The 23,451-nt window shown below is 60.4% G+C and overlaps 3 protein-coding genes across 5 annotated transcripts; 2 read left to right on the top strand and 1 right to left on the bottom strand.

Annotated features, from left to right (window-relative positions):
* Positions 1–162: 162 nt before the first annotated feature.
* Positions 163–5,374, top strand: MON1A (MON1 homolog A, secretory trafficking associated). 3 transcript variants are annotated; one of them, XM_082059861.1, is made up of 6 exons: positions 163–393; positions 1,335–1,476; positions 1,734–2,201; positions 2,416–3,181; positions 3,275–3,422; positions 3,890–5,374. In XM_082059861.1, the coding sequence occupies exons 2-6, from the start codon at positions 1,350–1,352 to the stop codon at positions 4,028–4,030; spliced, it is 1,650 nt and encodes a 549-aa protein (XP_081915987.1). In that variant the 5' UTR covers positions 163–393; positions 1,335–1,349; the 3' UTR covers positions 4,031–5,374. The 3 variants fall into 3 exon arrangements, with proteins under 3 accessions (XP_081915987.1, XP_081915989.1, XP_081915988.1); XM_082059863.1 differs by lacking the exon at positions 163–393 and adding an exon at positions 438–640; XM_082059862.1 differs by lacking the exon at positions 163–393 and adding an exon at positions 670–1,249.
* Positions 5,375–8,262: 2,888 nt separating this feature from the next.
* On the bottom strand, positions 8,263–10,663 carry LOC309443254 (uncharacterized protein). The gene is made up of 5 exons (XM_082060015.1): positions 10,624–10,663; positions 10,287–10,409; positions 9,688–9,778; positions 9,394–9,440; positions 8,263–8,474 (listed from the first exon to the last, which is right to left on the bottom strand). Exons 2-5 carry the CDS (start codon positions 10,394–10,396, stop codon positions 8,357–8,359), a joined length of 366 nt encoding a protein of 121 aa, XP_081916141.1. The 5' UTR covers positions 10,397–10,409; positions 10,624–10,663; the 3' UTR covers positions 8,263–8,356.
* Positions 10,664–13,689: 3,026 nt separating this feature from the next.
* On the top strand, positions 13,690–21,428 carry MST1R (macrophage stimulating 1 receptor). The gene is made up of 20 exons (XM_082060011.1): positions 13,690–14,938; positions 16,146–16,334; positions 16,416–16,541; positions 16,618–16,794; positions 16,993–17,162; positions 17,252–17,429; positions 17,517–17,662; positions 17,776–17,937; positions 18,177–18,270; positions 18,366–18,593; positions 18,674–18,820; positions 18,895–19,054; positions 19,135–19,227; positions 19,306–19,527; positions 19,608–19,688; positions 19,768–19,949; positions 20,021–20,130; positions 20,243–20,408; positions 20,488–20,624; positions 20,705–21,428. Exons 1-20 carry the CDS (start codon positions 13,694–13,696, stop codon positions 20,982–20,984), a joined length of 4,293 nt encoding a protein of 1,430 aa, XP_081916137.1. The 5' UTR covers positions 13,690–13,693; the 3' UTR covers positions 20,985–21,428.
* Positions 21,429–23,451: the final 2,023 nt, after the last annotated feature.

Raw genomic sequence — 23,451 nt, forward strand, 5'->3', positions numbered from 1 at the left:
ACTCCCGCCATGCCCCGCGCGGCAGGGCTGTGGGCGGACTCCATCTCCCAGCACGCTCCGCGCGGCTGGAGCGGCCTGCCGGGAGTTGTAGTCGAGAAGGGGCGGGGCAGCGGCCGCGGGGAGCGCGTCCTGCCTACAGCTCCCATGATGCCGCGGGGCCGGTGCCCGACCTGGTGACGGTGGGGCCAGGCCCGAGCAGGCCGCGGGGGCGGATCCCGGCGCGCCGGTGCCGCGATGCCGGGGGTGCCGCGGCGGAAGGTGGTTGCCCGCCGCCGGTGTCGTTCCCCCCGCCTCGTCTAGGCCGTGCTGGGGGCTGCCGGGCGGCCTCCGCCGCAGCTGCGCCCGCCGCGCTGCCCGCCCGGGCCTCCGGTGCCGACGGGAGGAGCCGCGCAGGTGGTCCCGGTGCGGGAAGTGCGGGGTGGTCCCGGGCCTGGCACTTCCCCAGAGCACCGGCAGCGGTGGCCCTCCGGGCGGGAGAGGGGCCGGGGCAGGCCCCGCACTGTGCCGCGGGGGTCCCGGGGACACCCCGGCCCGCGGGGACAGCGGTGCGGCCGGAGGGGTCGGGGCCCTGACCTGCAGCCCAGCGCCCTCCAGGGCTGCCGGGGGCTGCAGGCTTTTGGGGGCGTGTCCAGCCCCCCAGGTGCGGCGTTCCCGGCTGGGGCTGGGGGTGTCACAGCCAAGCCGGGGCTCTCCGGCCCGCCCGATGTCGCGCTCTGGGGGGCTCCGGCAGCGAAGCAGCGCGGGGTCCCGGCCCAGCCGCTTTCCTGCACTGCTGTGTGCGTGTGTTGGCTGCGGGGCCGGTTTCCCCGCGGGGCAGGGAGAAGGCGCGGGCCGGAGGCCCCAGGGCTGACCCGGGGGGCAGGGGCTTGAGGGGGCATCGTGCACCCCGGGGAGCTGTGCCACCTGAGCGGCTGTGGCCTCGGGAGGAGCGTCACCAGCCTGAGCTCATCTCGGCCACCTAATCCAGGCCAAGGAGTGCCATAAAACCCGCCCTGTGCAAATAAGAGGCCTCTGGCATCGAGCAGGGCCGGCTCCCTTCCCCCTCGCTGCCAGGAGGGAGCCTGAGCGGCTTTCCCAGCACTCAGGGGAAATTGGGGCCAAGCCTGGATGAAGGTGCTGGGGCTGGGGAGCTGGAAGGAGCCAGGGCCACAGGCGGAAGGAAATCCTGCTGGATTGGAGCGGCTTTCCTGACATCTCAACAGAGCTCAGTGCTGCCTGCTGAGCCAGCAGGAGTGGGCCGAGGGTGCTGGTGAGGCCCCACTTGAGAGTAGAGCGTTTCAGGGCCTGTTTTGTGGGTGAGAGCGCAGAGGGGTGACGCTGTGGGTGACACGCAGGTCCTGCCCTGAGGAATGGCTGCAGATGTCCAGAAGAAGAAAAGCTGGGAAGTGCCCAACGGGTCCCTGGCGCCGGGAGATGGGCAGCATGCGGAGCGGTCCGAGAGCCCCACGCCGGGGCTGGCACAGGGGACAGAGCCAGGTATGGGGCAGAGCTCGACATGGGTGTGAAACCAGTTCTTGTTGTGCAGGATGGGCCCTCCACAGCCCCACAGGCAGGGGGAGATGGGCCCCCTGGCAACTCCCCACCAGCAAAACCTGCACCCCTGGGTGCCATGGGATGGGGAGGGGAGGCCAGCACCCTCCCTGCAACCCCGTATCACTTTTGTGTTGTCTGTCCGCTCGCTGCCTCAGCGTGGGGGACAAGCAGACAGACACTGCATGGTCCATTGTCTGCAGGGGCAGGCCAAGAGGGAGCCATGTTCGTGCACACCCGTTCCTATGAGGACTTGACAAGTCCCGAGGACGGGGCAGCCACAGTGCGGAGCCCAGAGGAGGGGCGGGGGGAGCCAGCCGAGCCCAGCAGCATGGAGCAGATCAGCAAGGACTTCAGCGAGCTGAGCACGCAGCTGACGGGCATGGCCCTTGACCTGGAGGAGGAGATGAGGCCGAGCAAGGAGGGGAAGCTGGAGCCGTCCCCGCAGACCACCCGCCGCGACTCGGTACTGTCCAGCAAGGAGGAGGAAGACGTGACCATGGATGCCTGGCGCATGCACAGGAAGCACGTCTTTGTGCTGAGTGAGGCGGGCAAGCCCGTGTACTCTCGCTATGGCTCTGAGGAGGCCCTCTCCAGCACCATGGGCGTCATGATGGCCCTGGTGTCCTTCCTGGAGGCCGAGAAAAATGCCATCCGGTCCATCCATGCAGGTACCACCCTGGGGGGGAGTGGGACAGGGGGTTGTCACAGCTTTCCCAACTGTGCCTCTGGCACCGTGGGCCACATTAGCTGTCCCCAGGGGCAAATTGATTACTGGGGCGGGGGGGAGGGAGGGGGGTGCTGCAGCCTGGCTCCCTCTTGCAGCCCTGGGGAGCCAGGCTTAGCTGTCTGTCCCCGGCCCCCCGGGGACTCCCTCCCAAGCAGATGGCTACAAGGTGGTCTTTGTGCGGAGGAGCCCTCTGGTGCTGGTGGCAGTGGCACGGACCCGGCAGTCGGAGCAGGAGATTGCCCACGAGCTACTCTACATCTACTACCAGATCCTGAGCCTGCTCACCTGGACCCAGCTCAACCACATCTTCCAGCAGAAGCAGAACTACGACCTGCGCAGGCTCCTGGCTGGCTCAGAGCGCATCACCGACAACCTGCTGGACCTCATGGCCCATGACCCCAGCTTCCTCATGGGCGCTGTGCGCTGCCTGCCCCTGGCAGCCAGTGTCCGGGATGCTGTCAGCACCAGCCTCCAGCAGGCCAAGGCCAAGAGCCTGGTCTTCTCCATCCTCCTGTCAGGGAACCAGCTGGTGTCTCTTGTGAGGAAGAAGGATCAGTTTCTCCACCCCATTGACCTCCACCTGCTCTTCAACCTCATCAGCTCTTCTTCCTCCTTCCGGGAGGGTGAAGCCTGGACTCCCATTTGCCTCCCCAAGTTCAACTCCAGCGGCTTCTTCCATGCCCACATCTCCTACCTGGAGCAGGATATGGACCTGTGCCTCCTACTGGTCTCCACTGACCGCGAGGACTTCTTCACCGTCTCCGACTGTAAGCGGCGCTTCCAGGAGCGCCTGCGGCGGCGGGGGGTGCACCACGCTCTGCAGGATGCCCTGCGCACCCCATTCTACAGCGTCGCCCAGGTGGGCATCCCCGACCTCCGGCACTTCATCTACAAGTCCAAGAGCTCTGGACTCTTCACCAGGTGAGGCCCTAGGGGAAGCATTGGGGGTGTGGGACAAGTCTTCTCTGTGAACGCCCTTCTCCAGGGGGCTAACAGGGTGCTGTGTTCCTGCAGCCCCGAGATTGAGGCACCCTATGTGCGGGAGGAGGAGAAGGAAAGGCTCCTGGGGCTCTACCAGTACCTTCACAGCCGGGCTCACAACTCTTCACGGCCCCTGAAGAACATCTACTTCACGGGCCCCAGGGAGAACCTCCTGGCGTGGGTAAGGGCTGTGTGCAGGGTGTGGGTGAGCCCAGCTTCTCCAGTCCTGCATGGTGGAGTGAGGGGGTGGTGACACAACACACCATCAGCTCCATGGTCCCTATGGTTACCCCAGCCCATGTGTGGTCCTTTGGGGGTCAGCCTGTCACTGTGTACCTCTGTGCCAGGAAGGGAGGGGCAAGGACAGCAGCTGGGACCGGTGAGCTCTGTCACTGCGGGCTCTGCCATGTGCTGTTGTGAACTCCCCCATGCCATGGAGAAAACTCACTGTGGGTGCAAAACATGGGGTTTGGTCCTCCCACTTCTGAGCAAATGAGGCGCCACCCATATAGGGTACCCTGCTGCCACCCCGTGTCCCTGCACTGGAGCCCCTGTGCCTGCTTCCCATTCCTGTGAGGGGAGGATGCAGAGCCAACCCCAAGTGAGGCACAGACATGTGCCCAGCAGATAGCCGTTTTTTTCACGCAGGTAACCAGCGCCTTTGAGCTCTACATATGCTACAGTCCCCTGGGGACCAAGGCCGGCGCCATCAGTGCTGTCAACAAGCTCATGAAGTGGATCCGCAAGGAGGAAGACAGACTCTTCATCCTCACACCCCAGACATACTGACAGACGTTGCCCAGGGCATGGTGCCAGCCAGGGGAGCCCCTGCGGTGCCGGGGCTCCTGTCCCCCAGAAAAGCTTGGGCAATGAGTCCAGGGGAGAGGGCATGGTGGGACCCCGGAGCTTGGGGAAACCCACCCATGGGACTGTCCAACCTGGGTGTTAGAGCCAGAGCGCACAGCTGCTGGAGGAAGGGGTGAGCAGGACTTTCTCTCAACCGCAGGCAATGCCCCCCTCTGGGGGGCCTGCCCTTCCTCTGTGGCCCCTGGCCCCATTCCTCCTTATGGATGTCCTGGAGCAGGGCTCCTGGTACCTGGGGTTGCTGGAGGGCAGCTGAGCCCCTGGGCCTGGCACCCTCCTCTCTGCTGTCCTGGGGCTGTGATGAGGGTGGGTGTCCCTGGGGAAATGTAGCAGCACTCAGGGGACCCCTATGCTGCTGTCCCTGCAGGTGGTGGGTGATACCAGCCAAGTGGGGGACAGGGCTGGCCCAGGGAATGCGCTGCTCCTCTCCCTGCCCTGGGGGAGCCAGAACCCCAAGTGCCAGGCAGCCCCTGGCAGTCCCACAGCTGTCCCCAGCAGGTTCCATTCCCTTGGCATCTGTGTGAGCCTGGACCCTTCCCACCATGACCTGGGGACACTGGCAGGCAGGGTGGCAGGTCAGCCTGCCCTGGCCAGGGCAGCGGCATCCTGCTTCCTCCCCCACAAGCACAGAGCAGCCCCAGAGAGGCTTGGAGTACCAGGGTGCTCATCGTGGTGCTTGTGGGCTCGGTGCTAGCTCCCAGGCAGTGGACCCTACAGGGTCAGCTCAAGCACTGCCCCCTGGACAGCCCCCCGGCATGGGGTGCTGGTGAACCCCAGCCTGAGGAGGGTCTTCCCCTTGATGCAGGGGCACCTGCCCCCAAACCCAGCCCCTTGAGCCAGCTGCGCTGAGCTTGCTGCATGGGGGCCACCTCCTCACCAGCCATCCCCAGGCACCGGTGTGGGGCTGAGCACCCATGAATGCTGCTGCACACCAGGCATGGCCTGACCCCGTCTTTTGGGGCTGTCTGATCAGTGCTGGGATGGGTGTTCAAGGAGGGGCAAAGCCACCGGGGTGGCACCGAGACACCGAGGGAGATGGGAAGGATCCATCAGAGCTAGTGCAGGGACTATTCTCCTGTATTTATGCTCCTGCCAGAGTGTAATTGCTTGTCTTTGCTCATAAACGTTATCTGGACCCTAAGCCAAGTCTTTGTCACATTCATGAGTGTGTGCTGGGGGCGGTTTACAAATGGCCATGGTGGTAGGGAAGTTTGGTCCAAGTTTGGATACAGTGCAGTCCAGCCCTGGGGACCCGCTGGATGCCGGGAAAGCTGCCGAGGAGCGGCGCAAGGCAGCCAGGACTGTGCTGGAAGTGCTGGTGGGAGGGTGGGAGCGGTGAACACCCTGGGATGGGCTGGCCAGAGCCAGCTCATGTCGAAACTGAGCGGGAGCTGCGCAGCCGGAGGAAGGAGCTATTGGGTAAGGCCAGCATAACCACCAGGCCTTGCACAATGCGGGGGCGGGAGCCTGGGAGCGCTGAGCCTGCCCAGGTGGTGAGGGCAGGGGAGCCCGTTTTCAGCATGTTCAGCCCCTTCTGGGACCAAGGTCCCCCCAGCAGCATGAGGCGGTGCCCTGCTCGGCTGGAGAAGTCCATGTGCGCAGCCTGAGGGCAGCAAGGCGCTTGGAGGGCAAATCTGTGCAGCACATCAGTATGTAGTAAGATGTTCAGCTCCTTGCTTCAGGCTCCAAATGGAGATTTAATGAAATGAATAGTTTGAAAGCACCAGCCTAAACATAATTATAGCAGGATGTGTTACTGAGATTGTAACCTTGAGTTGTACAGTAACTGTAGAGATCGTATTCCCCAGGGAAATCTCCCAGCAAATTTAAAAGGATAGACAGTAATCTAGCAACCCAGACCACATGTGTGGTTAAGGTACATACAAGGCAGAAGCACTGATATACACATTGCAGAAGCAATATCATCCATTTGTACTTCTGAAGATACCTCAGGAAAAACTGGGAGGTGTTCAAGTGCTCAAGATGACAGCTGTCATTCCAGAAGTAGTCAAGTTTTCAGTTATGAACTGTAGTTGTTTGACCTATGGAACACAATTTCTTAGATATGCAAGCTACTCTCAAACATAGATGATTTTTATTTAGAGTGTTTAGGATAACCTACAAATATCTGGACGTAAGAATAAGATGTATTCAGAGTTACAAATACATAGATGTCTATATGGAAAAAATGTAATGCAATTTTTTTAAAGGATTTTATGAAAATATTAACATTTTACTTGTCAAAGAAGTACAATTTCAACCAAAACATTTGAAAGTCCTTTGTTTTGCATGAATAAGAATGTATTTTTCCACACAATCACAGAACAGTTGGGGTTGGAAGGGACTCTTGAGATCATCCAGTCCAACCCACCTGCTATAGCAGGTTCACCAGAGCAGGTCACACAGGATCATGTCCAGGTGGGTTTCGACTGTCTCCAGAGAAGGAGACTCCACACCCTCTCTGGAGGCCTGTTCCAGGGCTCTGGCACCTTCATAGTGACGTTTCTCCTCATATTCAGATGGGACCTCCTGTTTCAGTCTGTGCCCATTGCCCCTCATCCTATCATTGGGTACCACTGAAGAGTCTGGTCCATCTTCTTGACATCCACTCTTGAAATATTTATAGGCATTGATGAGATCCCCTCTCAGCCTTCTCTTCTCCAGGCTGAACTGACACAGCTCTCGTAGTCTTTCCTCATAAGAAAGATGGTCCAGACCCCTCATCATCATTGTGTTCCTCTGTGACTATTCTTTTGAAGGAAGCAAACAAAAGTACTTGTGATTTTGCCTGAAAGCTACAATTAGCACCAATTTAGCTAAAAGTATGTAAAAAATAAATTTTTATCCAGCTGTAATTATGTGACAATGAATTGGTGAGAATATATGACCATTTGTTATGCCTATGTGAAACAGGAAATATTAAAATCCCATTTTGTCAATGGAGATTGAGAGACAAAGAGCAGGAGAGCTGTACTTTTCACTTCTTATTTTTTTATTATTTCTGGGAAATTTTTTCAGTTATAATGGCTTGGTCTCCCATCTCTCTCTACCCATGCAGATAAACTTTTCAGAAAACTTTGGAAGTACTTTGATTTTAAAGTTCAGATGTCTTCTAGGACAACAGGGTTGTAGTTTTGAAATTAGACTCTCCCTCTGTTTAGGTTTGCACCTAGAAGTAAGGAAGAACAAGTGCGTGGAATGCTATTCCAGACATTTCCCATAATTTCAGCCTACGGGAAGACACACACTGCTGCAACCAGATGAGTGCCTGCTCCTTTTTGTATTCATCCTATTGCATTTGTGGTGAATTCAATCACCGTGCACTGAAATACCCTGGAAAATGAAGCAGTATGTGTAGGGCTTTGCTGCAGGGATGTCTCTATGAAGATTTACCTGATTCAGGCTCCTGTGTCTGGTTACTTAAGCTGTAAAGCTCAAACTTAAATGTCTTTCTCAAAGTTACCTAAGTCATATTGTGGAGGAAATAATTTCAGTTGATATCTTCAAAGTTGGTATCCTCCCGTTCACCTTTGGTACACTGATTAGAAACTGTCTGAGGCAACAGGTTAATGCTTTAACTCTTCCTGAACTCAACAGCTGTGACAGTTTCCAGCGTGGTGCCTCTTACCAGACAATTTGCAGTTGAGCTGCAGCACGGGAGCTGCTTCCCCCGAGCCCCGGGCCAAGTGCTACCAGGTGTTTAGCTCTCTAGCTCTGAGGTCTGATGGGCTGAAGGCAAGAACTGGGGAGATATTTTTTCCTCTTGTTGGTTCTCCACATCCTTTTCTACATATGGAAAAGTACTGATTTATGTGGAAAAAATACCCTTTGCCTTGGCAGAGGGTAGCTCTCCTATCAGCGATTCTTTTTTCTCTCTCTTTAATTTTGTTCTTTGAATCCAGTTTCTGATAACACTGTAAAGCAACCTCTCCTGAAGGTTGTTTTAATAGAGACTTTCAAGGGTTTTTTTAATGTGAATTTTCTCCTGGTGCCATTTAATCTCACAAAGTATGATTTCCTTGTCATTATCCCAGTGAAAGTTCCAACAGGAAAGGTCTGATTTCAGTGTAACTCTGGGGCTGTATTGTAAATTCTCTGATTCAAAATTTTTTCTTAGCTCCAGCCCCCCAGCTGCTGTAACGTACAGGTGCACATGGGAAATGCACACAAGGCATTCAGAGTTCCTGTAAAACGCTCAGCTGTTGTGAAGAGTGCAGGCTGGATGCCCTGGCATCGCACAGTTCTCCCTTCCTACTCTCGGAGCTCATGCTTGAGGACGGGTACAGCTGCCTTGGGTCCCACGTGGCTTGGTGATGAGCACTGAGTGCAGCAAGAGCAGGAGAGCACATAGTGCCTCTTCATTTTTACCCTTCAGAAAAACAACAAAAATACTCTCTGCACTTATCTGTATGACATATAAGGTTGTATGTTGCTTTAAGTGTTGCTTCAGCTGTCTACTAATTAACTCAAGGAAAACAGCATTTTTTTCTTTCAAGATATAGTCAACCATTTTCTTAGATATATCAGAATGAAAAACATGCATAAGCAAAGATGCTAGGATTTTGTGGAAAACCCAACACCAAATATACGATTTCGGTTTTTTCCCCTTAACTTTTACAATGAGAAAAAATAGCAAAAGCACTGTAAACATTGCTTGTACCACGAAGAAAAAACAACTCCTCTGAGCCACAATTCCTCATAGTCCCTTCTGATACCAGTGCAGGTAACAATCCTGACCAGTGAGTGCAAACCCTGACATTTCCCCGTGTCTTCCACACACAGTCATGGGGCTGCCCACAAATAAGCTCTGCTGCAATCTACAAGACAATGTAAAAACTTCTTGTCCTCTTCTCTGTACATGCAGTCTCACAACATTACTCCCAACAACTGTCAGGACTCATCATAATAGCCCTTTCTTCCTTTAGTAAAATAATTTCTAACCTAATGTTTTATCTAAATTAATGTATTTCTTCACAACCACTCTCTTTCCTCAGGAACTATTAGAAAATGTTCAAAAAGACATTTATAAACATTTATTTCTAGTTACTACTTAATCAGCATCTCTTTCATTATTATGCTTCACTTCTGTAAGTGTCTTTATGTAATTTGGACTTTATTTCACTGACATATTTAAGACTTTTTTTCCCTTTTAACTGCAATTGCTTAGAAATTTCACCATGTTAGCACAATTTTCCCTTGGATTAAGTATTTTTTATTTATGAGTTATTACATATCATACTAGTTTCCTGCAATTAATAGTATGATCCATAGAAAATGATCTGCTTTACCAATATAGTAGTGTTTTCTGGAAGCCATACCTCAGGTTTTCAGCATCCTGAATCACAGAAATAAAATATGTGAACCATGAAGCATTCATGAAAGGCACTTTCTACTTTTCATATATATCTAGTTTTCATATCTGGGACACATAAATTGGATATATGGGATGCATTGTATTTTACTTTTTACAGGATGGGGAGGTTGCAAACAGCAGCACCAGCTGCCTCCACGGAAAAAAAAAACACCTGAGCATTGGGCCACAACCAAAAAGCAAAGTAAATGGGTGGGGGGGACGGACTCACCATGGGGCTCCGAGAAGGACAGGGAGTAGATGACGGATTCCCCCAGCACTGAGAAGAGCAGGCGGCTGCCGTCGGGGCTCCAGCACCCTGTCTGTGGGACACAGGGCCCTGTCAGTGCCCAGCACCCACCCCAGGGTGCCCAGGAGGGTTTAGCGGCTCTAGAAAGCAGTATCTACACTGGGAGGCAACACCACCAGGCGGGCCGACCCGGGGGCGGCCCCGTCTACCCGCCACCCGGGGGCGGCCCCGTCTACCCGCCACCCGGGGGCGGCCCCGTCTACCCGCCACCCGGGGGCGGCCCCGTCTACCCGCCACCCGGGGGCGGCCCCGTCTACCCGCTCCACTCCACCTTGGTGGCTGCACTGGACTCTCTCCAGCAGTTCCCTGTCCTGCTGGAACTGAGGGGCCACAACTGGACACAATATTCCAGGTGTGGTCTCCCCAGGGCAGAGCAGAGGGGCAGGAGAACCTCTCTGACCTGCTGACCACTCCCTTCTAACCCACCCCAGGTACCATTGGCTTCCTGGTCACAAGGGCCCAGTGCTGGCTAAGCCCACAGCACCCGGGATTCCCAGCTGGTCTCCCATCCAAGTACTGACCGGGCCCGACCCTGCTCCGAGATGCGGCCGCAAACCAACGCGTTGTTGAACTCGTAGAGGGTGATGTCGCCGGGGGGCGGCGGGTGGGGGAACAGCGCTAAGGAACACATGGCTCCGCAGCTCCTGGCGGGGGGAGCGGGCACAGACGTGTTGAGAGGCTGAGAGACGCGACCCCCCCGCTCCGGAACCCCTCACACCCCCACCCCGGGTAAACCCCCGCCCAGTGAAGCCCGGGACGAGCCAGAGGTGACGCTGGGGAGTCCCGTTCACCCCAAGACCCCGACCCCACCCCCGCGTCCCTACGAGCCCCTTCCAGCCCCACCGCCCCCCCCCGTACCTCGGCACGACCCCCGCTGCCTCCCCAGCCCCACTATGTACCCCCCACTCACCAGCCCGCGCCCACACGCCGCCTTCCCGCGCTGTCCCGCGGCGGGTGGGGGGGATTTAAAAGGGCAACGACCCCGCGGGCAGCACAGCGGGGGTGGCGCCCCCCTTCCCCGGTCTGCCTCCGCCGTGACTCTCCGACTGGTTCTTCCCTTCGCAGAGAACCCCGTGCGGTGAATTAGGGGCTCCCCCAGTTCACGGGAAGGGCCGAGAAATTGGTGGGGACACCATAAGGGACATTGCCCCTTTAAGGGAGGCGGTGCTTCCCTGACGGGGGCGGGGAAGTGGCACGTGGTGCTGGCTGCGCAGGTGGAGCTTAGAGGAGCCTGCACCCCACCCCCGGTGTCTCAGCACCCCCGGTGGGGTCCTGCACTTCCCCACATGGGGTCCCCGGGTCACCTACGTGTTCTGCACCGCCCCCCGTGTCCTGCATCCCCGACATGGGGTCCCCGGGCACCCCCGTGTCCTGCACCTCCCCGTGTCCTGCACCCCCCCGCGGTGTCCAGCACTCCTGTGGGGTCCCACACCCTCCCGTGGGGTTCAGCAGCGCCCCCCCGCGCTTTCCCGCACCCCTCCGTGGGGTCCCCGGGCACTCCCTGCCCTGTCACCCTGCTCACCGCACCCCCCGGACTTGGGGATGCCCCAGGCACATCGTGACCCTCCCGTGGGGGAGTTGCTGACTTCCGTGGGTGTCCCCCCCGTGCGCCTGTCCCGTGGGTGTCCGTGTCCCCCCACCCCATACTCAGGTCCCGTGGGTGCCGGGTCCCATGGGTGTCCATGTCCCCCCACCCCTGGGTCCCACGGGTGCCCGCATTTCCCCAGGCAGCGCAGTGGGTGCTGCGCCCCCTCTGCTCTCCCCCCACCTTGGATCTCTCCCAACTCCTCTTTTCGGGCTCTCGATTTCCCTTCCTCCCCCCTCTCCCTTTCGGCTCGCTTTTTTTGTATTTATCTCTGTGTTTTCCTTAGCGGCCACAAAAGTCATTTTAATTTTTTCAGGATATTCAATAAACGCTGCGGCGGAGGGGGGGGCTGCGGCGGGGGGGGCTGCGGCGGGGGGCCCTGCATTCCTCACCCGTTACCGAGCGAGCGGGGTTTGATCCGAGACACCCATTTGAACGGTGCCGATATCGCGACATCAGAGCCACCGCGGGGCTGGCGTGTCCCCCGGCTTCCCTTGGACCCCCCCTCAAAAAAAATAAGCCCTGATGGGGCAGGAAAAGCTGGTGCTGCCAAAGGCGGGGGGGTGGGGGGCTGACAGGGTTTTTTTTGGGGGGGGTCGTTGGCTGCGTTTGAGCTCCGTGGTTTGGGAGGCTCCAGGCGGTCGAGCCCTTGGTGGCCGCCGGGGTCGGGGTTTGGCTCGAGGAGGGAATCGCTGGCACCGGCCCACCCACGGCGAGCGGCGGGGTTTTGGGGGGGAAAACGACCCCAAAAGAGCAAATCTGTATTTGGGGGGAGTGGAGTTGGGGGGCTGTAGGGAAAGCTGGCACCCACCATCCCGAATTCCCCCGGATGCCACCGTGGGGACGGCTCTGTCACCCTCCATGTGCTGGCACTGGGCTCCACCCTGGAATGGGGACACCTCCGTGCACAGACGTCTTAAAACTGTCAGCAAATGTGTCTGAATTAATGTAAGGTTTTTAATCATTAAAACTGATCCAAGGAGTGTGTAATGGTGATTGCATTCGCAGGTTCAAAAACAAACCCTTGAATGCATATTCCTAACTGCTTGCTCTGATTTCTGATTTCTGGTAGGGAGGGAGAGAAAAGAAGACAGGAATTGCCTGTCACCAATCTCCTGAAAGTAGTAGCTAATCCTGTTATTTTTTAAGGGAATTAGAAGTCTACCTTCATGAGAGACTGTGAGCTGTGAGCTACAACTGAAGAAAGATACCTACCTGTGTCTAGGGGATACAAAGGCCAGATCTATATTAATGAACCCTACTACCCATATGAGGCTTCTAAGACAGCAGGGTGGTCGATATGAATGCCCTGCTCTGTCAGCACTGAAGAATCCCTTCCATTAGAGGTTTATTTGCCTTCTCAATGTATCTATCTTTCTGCATGACTTCTGCAGGGGATATGAAAAACTTTTTTTCCTCTTAGAGTTTGGTTTAAGTAATCCTAGTAACAGTGCATGCTTCCCTCTGCTCTATTTGTGCTCTTGTGACGCTGCAGATAAGTAGAAGCAAAAAAGCTTGGGGAGCCCCGCACGGCCCGGCCGCCCGCCCCGTCCCTCCCCGCCCCACCCCGTCCCGCCCCGTCCTGCCTCGGCGGCTCCGGCCCGACCCCGCTCCGCCCCGGCACTGCACGACACGGCCCGGCACGGCCCGGCAGCGCCCAGGTGAGCTCCCGACACGGCACGGCCCGGGTCGGAACGGTACCGGACGGGACAGAGCGGGACGGGGCGGCCTCGGGGAGGGGCGGGCGGGGCAGTCGGAGCCGCCGGGGACCCCGGTTGGGGAGCGCTCCCGACTCCGGTGAGCTCGGGGGTCGGCGCCCGGCCCCGCGGTACAGGGGGCTCCTGTCCCTGGGGACTGACAGGGAATTTGTCCCAGCCCCGCGGGACTGCCCTGTCCCCATTGCTGACCCGAGGGGCTGGATGGGTCCCTATCCCCGTCCTGGCTCCCGGGGGCCCTCGGGGTCCTTGTCCCCATTCTCATCCCCTGGAGGGGTCTTGGTGGGTTCGTGTGGGGCAGGGAAGCCCCAAGGGAACAGGTGAGGGTACCTGGGAGGTGGCATCTGGTGGGATTTGTCCTCCCGCTGCAGGCAGTCTGGCTTCGCCTCTCATTTGCAGTGTTTGAGAAGAGGTTTGGTGTAGTCTCTCTGCCCCCAGCAGCACCCATTGTGGTCTGGCCCCAGGGGTCTCTGGCACCCCCAGCCCCACGCACAGCTCTAGCACCGCCCCAGGTCCTCACCCCCCTGCAGCAGGTAAACCTCTTTCTCCTCTATTTTGGCAGATGCAATGGTGACCCATCCTCTGTGTGTCCCAACCCTGCTCAGAGCTGAGCACCATCAATAACACCATGCTGGTGGCACCGTGCAGCATGGGGCCGCTGTGCCACATGTGCCTCTTGCTGGCGCTTGCCCTGGCCCCACTGGGCGCCAGTGCCTGGGAGTGTCCCCGCATCCCCTACAGCTCCACCAGGAACTTCTCCATCCCCTATGTGCTGCCTGGCCTCGATGCTGGCAGTCTTGTGCAGAATGTTGCCGTCTTTGCTGACTCCACTGGTCCAGCTGCTGTCTTTGTGGCCATTCGCAACCGCATCCTGCTGGCCAACCCTGAGATGCGGCTCCTTTCCATCCTCATCACTGGCCCAGTGGGCAGCACTGAGTGCCAGATCTGCCGCCTGTGCCCAGCTGTCACAGATGGCCCTGAGGACACAGACAACGTCCTGCTACTGCTGGACCCGTTGGAGCCGTGGCTGTACAGCTGCGGCACGTCACGGCGTGGCCTGTGCTACCAGCACCAGCTGGAGGTGCAGGATGGCGAGGTGGCCATTGCAACCACACGCTGCCTGTACTCAGCCACGGGCAACAGACCCATGTCCTGCCCTGACTGCGTGGCCAGCCCCCTGGGGACTAGTGCCACTGTGGTGGCCACCTCCTACGCCTCTTTCTTCTACCTCGGCTCCACCATAAACAGCAGCGTGGCAGCACGGTACAGTCCGCAGTCCGTGTCTGTCCGCAGGCTGAAGGGCACCTTGGATGGCTTTTCGGATGACTTCCAGTGGCTGACGGTGCTGCCACGCTACCAGGACAATTACACCATCCACTACGTGCACTCTTTTACTGACGGGGACCACGTCTACTTCTTGACGGTGCAGCCGGAGCGGCCGGGCTCTGCGGCATACCACACGCGTCTGGCGCGGCTCAGTACCCGTGAGCACGACCTCCGCCGCTACCGCGAGCTCATCCTCGACTGCCGCTTCGAGTCCAAGCGCCGGCGGCGGCGGCGGCACAGCGGAGAGGGGGACACAGAGCATGACATCGCCTACAACGTGCTGCAGGCTGCCCATGCCACCCGCCCCGGTGCGCGCCTGGCCCGCGACCTTGGCATCAATGACACCGACACAGTGCTTTTTGGAGCCTTCGCCGAGAGCCGGCCAGAGAGCCGGCTGCCGCGGGAGAACTCAGCCGTCTGTGCCTTCCCGCTCCGCCTGCTCGCCCAGGCCATAGAGGAGGGCATGAAGAAGTGCTGCGGCACTGGGCACCCGGCACTGCTGCGTGGGCTCAGCTTCTTCCAGCCAGTGGAGTACTGCCCGCACAACGTGAGTCCTGCGCCCCGGGGGGCTGCGGGTCTGCTGGGAGGTAGAGAGGTGGGTCTGGGATGCCAGGAAGCACTGGTAGAGTGACCAGGGCTGGGCTGGGCAGGGGGAGAGCAGCATCACCCAGGTGTGAGTCAGCCCCACCAGCTGCCCACCACCCCTCGCAGGGACCACCCTGTTTCACCAGCGCCAGCCGCACCAAGGAGGCAGGGTGCTGGTGGGGATCTGGCCACGGTCCCCAACCCGGGCACCCAGCCCTCATAGCCATGTGCTGCAGAGACATGTCCTGGCACTTGAGTGCACTGCCGCTTGCCACACACCCTCCCCTCAGTGTGGTTTCCTGGAGAGCACCAGCTCCAGCCCCTGCAGTGACTGTCCCCAGCGCCAGGTTGTTGATGGCCACCCACTTCAGCTTGTTTAGGTGCATGGCGGGGACAGGGAAGCCACGGGGCCTTGATGCTCCTTGGGCTGGGGTGTGTGGGGTGCCCGGCCACTCCTGCCTTGCCTCCCCGGCCCTGGGGCCGCTGCCGCCTTCTCTGGGTAAATAAACGGCAGGCGGAAGTGCAATTAGTCACCAGGGTTTCTCGCCAGCCACAGCTGTGGGGCAGGAACACTGAGTTCCAGGGACAAGCCCCAGCATGGCCAAGATGGGGATGGGTGGGCACCCTGGCAGGGCCCCCTCTGCAGGCAGGGATCCGCCAGGTACTGTGGCACGAGTTTCGGCATTCTCAGCCAGGCATGGAGTGAGGTGCAGCTCAACCCCCTCCTCTCCCCACGCTGGAGCAGACAGCTCACGGCCGCTGACTCACACCGCTGGCAGGGGCAGCTGGGAGGGGACCCCGGTCCCGCGCATCAATGAGTGGCCAGTGGGGACCCCCCAGTGCCTGGTGACCCCCTTCATCTCCAGCCCCCCTGCCAAGCCCTGGGGAAAGAGAGGGCTGGCTTTGGGGTGCTGGCCCTGCAGTGCTGGCACCATTAACCACATCCAGATGGGATGGGAGGGGAGGACAGGATCTGACGCCACGCAGGGGCTGTGGGAGGGGCTGCAGATGTGTTTTTTTCCAAAAAAAATTTTGTAGCCTGAAGGGGAGTTTGGGCACTTGGCACTCCCCAAAAGACCTTGTGGCTGTAGCTGGTGCCCACCTGCAGGGCGTGGGGGGTCAGGGTGACAGTGCTGGTTGCAAGATGCTCACCCCATGCTCCGCTGCAGGTGAACCTCTCGGCACCGGTGACCAACACCAGCTGCAGGGACCAGCCCACCCTTGTCCCTGCCGCCTCCCATAAGGTAGACCTGTTCAACGGGCATCTGGCTGGTGTTCTCCTCACCTCCATCTTCGTCACCGCCCTGGGGGATGTCACTGTTGCCCACCTGGGCACAGCAGAGGGACGCGTCTTCCAGGTGGGGTGAGGGCCCGGGTGGGATGGGGGGCTCCCAGCAGGGCAGGGGGTGTGCTCAGCCCCCGGCTCTGCTCCACTGCAGATGGTGCTCCAGCGCTCCAGCTCCTACCTCCTCACCTTGGCCAACTTCTCCCTGGGGGAGCCAGGGCCAGTACGGGGTGCCCTGGGGCTGCAAGGCCACTCGCTGTTCTTCACTGCCGGCACCAAGGTGAGTGAGGGGACCAGGGGCTGCAGAGCAGGTGCTGAGCTCCATGTGCCCACTCCTCTCTGCTCTTCATCCCCAGGTGTGGCAGCTGAATGTCACCGGCCCTGGGTGCCGCCACTTCTCCACGTGTCAGCGCTGCCTGCGGGCTGAGCGCTTCATGGGCTGCGGCTGGTGTGGGGACAGGGACGGCTGCACCCGCCGCCACGAGTGTGCCGGCCCCTGGGTCCAGGATAGCTGCCCCCCCATCCTCACTGACGTAGGTCTCCGCCGACATCCCCCTGCACCCCACGTCACTGGGCACTCGGGTGGGGAGGGAGATGGCAAATGGGGTGGCACGTGGTGGGACCTTTGCTCCATCCGGACACCCCACTCCATGGGATGGGTGTTGCACCCTCTAGGGAACGGGATTTCTGGGCTTCTGGGGCTCAGGGCAATGCAGGTGCCTCTCCCGCAGTTCCACCCCAGGAGTGCCCCACTGCGGGGCCGGACACGGGTGACACTCTGTGGCATGACCTTCCACTCCCACTGGGACCCCGACCCTCACCGCAGCCCCACCACCACCTACCGGGTGGCGGTGGGGTGGCGAGGCTGTGCTGTGCTGCTGGAGGAGAGCAGGAGCCACAGGTGTGCCACAGTACTGGGAGAGAATGGCGGCTTAGGGGGGTCCAGGGCTGCCCCCTGGCCAGGGGCTGACCCCCATTTCTGCCCCACAGACCCCTGCCCACCTCCCACCGCAAGGACTTTGTGGATGTGCTGGTGTGTGAGCTGGAGCCGGGGGGGCCAGCAGCGGTGGGGGGCCCGGTGGATGTAGTGCTCACAGTGGAGGAACCTGCCAGACCTTCTGCCTTCCACGTCCATGGCTCCACCACCCTCAGCGGCTTTGTCTTTGTGGTACGGCCCTGTGACCGTGGTCACCCTGGTAGGATTTTAGGTGGGGGGTGTTGGCTCACTCACCACCCAAACCCCTTCTCTGCCCAGGAGCCCACCATCAGCACCGTACACCCCCCATTTGGCCCCCAAGGGGGTGGCACTTACCTCTCACTCCATGGCACCAACCTCTCGGCGGGGAGCAGCTGGCGGGTGATGGTCAATGGCTCTGAATGTCCACTGGCTTGGGAGCCCAGGTATGGCCCGGTCCTGCCGCTGCCAGGCACAGCAGTGTTACTGGCATGGGGACAGGCATGGGGACCCCCTGCAGTCCTGCTGTCCTCTCCAGCCACGGCTGCTGTGTCCCCAGGCAGGGTGATGGGGCGATCCGGTGCGTGGCTCCTGCTGCTGGTGGCCTGGGCACAGCCTGGGTGGCCCTGTGGATTGATGGGGAGGAGTTCCCAGCCCCTCTGCCCTTCCAGTACCGTCCCGACCCCTTCATGTCGGCCATCACCCCCAGCTGCAGCTTTGAGTGAGTGCATGGGGTCCCTCCCCCAGGGGCAGACGGCCCCAGCCTCCACCCCACCCCGGCCGGGCTGGATGAGGTGCTGGAGACCACATGGGCCATGTTAACCTTGGGGGCCACATGCACCCCAAGGACCATGTGCACCTTAGGGCCCATGTGCACCCCAGGGATCATGTACACCCTGGGGACCACGTGCACCCTGAGGGCCACGTGCACCCTAGTGCCCTGATCCCTGCCCGCCACAGGGGCTCGATGCTGACCATCATTGGCACCCACCTGGACTCTGTGTATAGCACCAAGATCCGCTTTGAAGCCAATGGTGTGAGGACCAAAGCTACAGTAAGCACTGGGACAGGAGGCTGTTACCCCCTGGCCCTGCCTGCCCCATCCGTGGGCACCGTGCTGTGCCAGTGCCAGCATCCCCCTGCCCGCAGGAGTGTAAGGGCCCACGGGCACCGGAGCGGCTGCTGTGCCGCAGCCCAGCCTTCCCCTTTGAGACCAAGGTGGAGACGGCTCTGGGGAACCTGAGTGTGCTACTGGATGGTGTCACCAGCCCCTGGCTCTTCCGCCTGCGCTACTACCCCAAGCCCAAGGTCTATCCCTTCGAGAAGGAGGACAGGCGCCTCCGCCTCAAGCCTGGTGATGATGAGATCGAGGTGCATGTATGTGGGGCAGAGGGGAGAGCCAGGGTGGGGGGTTCCACTGCCAGGACCCCCGGGCTGAGGGCACTGTGTCTGGGCAGCAATTGGGGCTGGACACCGTGGCCGCCTGCATGAACATCACCATGACAGTGGGCGGCCAGCACTGCCACCCCAATGTCCTGAAGAACGAGGTGACATGCCGCCTGCCCCGTGAGCTGCGCCTGCGCCCAGCTGGGGCCCCTGTGGAGGTAGGCACCACCTGGGTGGGCACCCCCATCCCAGTGTCCCCCACTCCATCCCCGCTGAGCCCCTGCTCCCCCAGATCTGCGTGAACAGTGCATGCGAGGCGCTGGGCTGGGTGCTGCCCCCTGCTGCCTCTCTGGACCTGGCAGCCAGCCTGGCCCTGGGCACCAGCATCACCTTCCTGCTCTGCTGCGTCCTGGCCGCTGTGCTGCTCCGCTGGCGCTGGAGCAAGAGGAGGGGTGAGTGCCGTGCTCACCGGGCAGCCCCCTGCCCCTCACCCACCCCCCGCCACTCTCCACCCACCCCACGCTGCCCCCAGGGACGGAGAACCTGGAGTTGCTGGTGCAGCCCGGCCGCAGTGACCCCCCCGCCACCACCCAGCGCCCTGGCGTTGACTACAGAGAGGTGCTGGGTAAGTGAGTGTCACCGGTGGGTAGGGGGGTGATGGGTGCCTGCCCAGCCCTCACCATCCCTCTGCCTGTCCTGGCAGTACTGCCCACGGCAGGCAGTCCCGGACCAGTGAGGCCGCAGGCACGCTTTGCTGGCGCTGGCGCCGGTGCCAGTGTGGCAGGTGGTGGCTCCCCCATGCCCCTGCTCAGGGTCACATCCTGCTGCCTGGAGGACCTGCGGCCAGAGCTGCTGGAGGAGGTGAAGGACATCCTCATCCCTGAGGAGCAGCTTGTCACCCACCGCCACCAGGTCATCGGCAAAGGTGATGCTGCACCCCGATTTGGTTGTCGCATCACCTACTCACCATGTGTGGTGCCAGCTTCATGCTGCCTGTCCCTGCAGGCCACTTTGGCAGCGTCTACCATGGCACCTACACGGACCCGCTGCTGGGGAACCTCCACTGTGCCATCAAGTCCCTGCACCGTGAGTAGCACCTGCTCCAGTGGCACGGTCCCATGACATAGCATGGCAGCGGGATGCCCCATGGCTTGGCTCTTGGCAGGCATCACGGACGTGGAGGAGGTGGAGGAGTTTCTGCGTGAGGGCATCCTCATGAAAAGCTTCCACCACCCCCACGTGCTCTCGCTGCTGGGGATCTGCCTACCGTGCCATGGGCTGCCCCTCGTCGTCCTGCCCTACATGCGCCATGGGGACCTGCGCCACTTCATCCGTGCGGAGGAGCGGGTAGGGGGGTACCTATAGGGAGGGCGGTGGTGGAGGCCAGGGTCACCCCACTGACTGCTCCCACCCTGCAGAGCCCCACGGTGAAGGACCTCATCGGCTTCGGGCTGCAGGTGGCCCTGGGCATGGAGTACCTGGCCCAGAAGAAGTTTGTGCATCGGGACCTGGCAGCCAGGAACTGCATGTGAGTGCAGCCATGCCTGCTGGACCCCACTGTGGGGTCACCCTGTGGGCCCAGGGGTGGCCATGGGGGATGCTGCCTGCTGGCTCCCTTCCCCCAAAACACTGTCCCACAGGCTGGATGAGACACTGACAGTGAAGGTGGCTGACTTCGGGCTGGCACGGGACGTGTTCGGCAAGGAGTACTACAGCGTCCGGCGTCACCGCCATGCCAAGCTGCCTGTCAAGTGGATGGCTTTGGAGAGCCTCCAGACCCAGAAATTCACCACCAAGTCGGACGTGGTACTCACGATCCCCAACCCTATCCCCTGTCCCCCATCCCCATCCGGCCTGCCCCCCATGGCAGCTCTCTGCTTGGCAGTGGTCCTTCGGGGTGCTCATGTGGGAGCTGCTGACACGAGGGGCTCCACCATACCCCGAGGTGGACCCCTACGACATGGCCCGCTACCTGCTGCGAGGGCGACGTCTGCCACAGCCCCGCCACTGTCCCCACACACTGTGAGTGGGGCTGGGGTGTGGGCAGGGTGGTGGGGGGGGGTCTTGGAGGGCTGCTGGCGCTGATGGGGTTGTCGGGGCAGGTATGGGGTGCTGCTGAGCTGCTGGGCGCCGGCACCTGAGGAGAGGCCATCCTTCGCGGGGCTGGTGGGCGAGCTGGAGCGTGTCCTGGCCACACTGGAGGGCGAGCACTATGTCAACCTGGCTGTCACCTACGTCAACCTGGACCGTGGCCCCCCATTTCCCCCGGCCCCTCCGGGGCAGCTGCCTGATGGTGAGGATGAGGATGAGGATAATGAGGAGGATCAGGAGGAGGAAGATGAGGAGGAGGAAGAAGAGGAGAAGGACCTAGCCGTGTGCTGATGGGGTGCCCTGCACCATGGAGACTCCCAGGCCCCCATACACCATAAGGGCACCCCCTCAGGAGAGATGCAAGATGCAGCTAGGTGCTATGGGACATCCTCTCTATGGGAGGCGCTGGGTGCAGTGGGTGCTGGCTCACACCCGGACCCGGTGGGTGCTCACCAGGCTCAGTCCCACACCTGTGGTGCCGTGGGGCTCCGTCCTGCCCTGGCTGGGTGCTGGGCGGCTCAGCCCCACAGCGGTGAGGCGGTGCCATGGCTTCTGGGGCTCAGCCCCACAGCAGCTGGATGCCGGGGGCCCCAAGCCCAGCCCCACACCAGTGAGGCTGTGCTGTGGTGCACTGGCTCAGCCCCAGCAGGTGCTGGGCAGGGACATGGCCCACCCATGGGTCCCGTGGCCTTTCCAGCCCCTTGGCTGTTCAAATTGCTCATTAAAAATGATTTATATTTTTTCCTGGGCTGGGGCCATATCTTTCCCAGGGGCCACGCCCTGTGTTGGCAGCACCCCTGACCCCCTGCGTGGGGGGCTCGCTCCCTCGGGTCCCCAGCCCCCCGGGGCACCCCCCTCAGGGCGTGCAGGTGAGGGTGCACTCACCGTTCCCCTGCCAGCCACGGGAGGGCACCTGCACACTGGTGCTGGCACAGCCACCCCAGGCACCGCCATCCCCCTCCACCTGGTCCTTGCCAGCCACGCTGAGGCCACCCAGCATCGTTACCAGCTCGCCTAATGCCACCCTAGTTGCCACAGGAGCTGCCTGTCGAGGGGTTGTGCAGCCGGTGCCCCGGGGCTGGTGCTGGGGCTGCCGAGGAGCAGGGGAAGTGGCCGAGCCCCCACTGACACTGCCGGACCAGCTGGCTTTCTCCTGTTGCTGGCAGGGGTAGCAGATGTCACATCCATGAGGAGCTCATCCCGACAAGGAGGTCCCCTACACCCCAATTTTGGGGCAAAATCCCCTAGAACAAGCCACTGGAAAAGAGGAGGGGGCTGGTGATGGGCATCACCCCCTGGGTGCACATCCAGAGCTCGGGCTGGGAGGCGAGGCCAGTGTTTGGGGCTGGATGGATGGGCAGGGGATGCTGAAACATGCTCCAGCCCCACGGCCACAGGCAGCTCTGCTCTCCAGTCCGTGGTGGCCACGCAGGTCCAACAGCCAGTGACAGCTCTAAATAAACCTCCCTGGCTGCTCATTAAGGAGCACTGAAGCCCGCGGCCGTGTCAGCTCCCATCAACCGAGCTGTCTGTCTCCACTGGTGCCTCGCACCTGCACAACTCCACCACTGCTTGCAGGAGGGTATTTTTAGGGTGGCTGCGTCCCAGCATCCCACAGCCAGCAGGTGTCCCAGCACAGTGTCTCAGTTTCCCCATGGTGGGGCCATGCTGCTCCCCTGGCCTGGGTTTTGGGTTGGCTGTGCCCCTTGGCATGGGTGCCAGCCCTGCCCGTGTGAGACGGAGCAGCACCATTTCGGCTCCATTGCCAAGTTGCTGTGGCAACGGGAAGGGCCCAGTACTGCGTGGTTATTACGGGCTGGATCAGAATCGGGAGGTATTGAGGGATGTGTGTGCTGGGGGTGCAGCTGGGGTGGCCGGTTGGGACACCGGCAGTGGCCAGGATGCAGGGAGGGATGGATGGATGGATGGATGGATGGACGGATGGACGGACGGACGGATGGGCAGACAACCACTCTGCGTGTTGCATGGGGCAGGATGGGTGTTGGGGGACAACCTTAGGGGCACCCCATGTGAACAAGGCTGTCAGTGCCCTGTGGTGGGGTGGCACAGTGAGCTGCTCGTTAGCTGACGAGGCTCATGCAGTTATGGTGATGTCTGTGAGGAGGGCCCCGGCCTTGAGCTGCCCCCTGAAATGTGCTTGTGGAGATGACATATTTCATGCTAATACGTATTTATCCTGCCCTAATTACGCTGCAGGAGGTGAGGAGTGAGAGCCTGGCCTTTAACACCACAGGCTAGTCAGCACCCACCCCTGTCTGTCCCTGCCTGCCCCTGCCAGCCTGGATCTGCGCCTGTGCTGCTCACACTGCCATAGCACAGGAGATGGACAGGGGACCTTGCAGGGTGGCACCTTGCATGGCACCCAGCACTCCTGCCTCAGCTGGGGGGCCTGGGGGCATCTCAGAGCTGCTGCCTTGGCAAGGGTGGGCACCTAGGGGTGGGCGGCCCAGGGTTCGCACTAGACAAGAGGCAACCTAAGGTGCTGCATGGCCAGGCAGAACCAGTGGAGCACCTGGTTGAGCTGTGGGCACTTGTGGCTGTGCCGTGCTGTGCCACGCTGTGCCATGCCCACCCGCCACGGCTGCAGCACAGCCGCCAGTGTCCCACCCCGGCAGCACGCCTTGCACACACAGCACTTTAAATGTTTTATTTGGGGAAAGTGCTGTCGTTAGCAGGGATTAATTATTAAAATCAGAGCCATCTATAAAACATGAGTGGCCGCGCATGGCTGCGGGCG

Source organism: Streptopelia decaocto (assembly GCF_964273445.1).
Source record: "Streptopelia decaocto genome assembly, chromosome: 8".
Lineage (NCBI taxonomy): Eukaryota > Metazoa > Chordata > Aves > Columbiformes > Columbidae > Streptopelia > Streptopelia decaocto.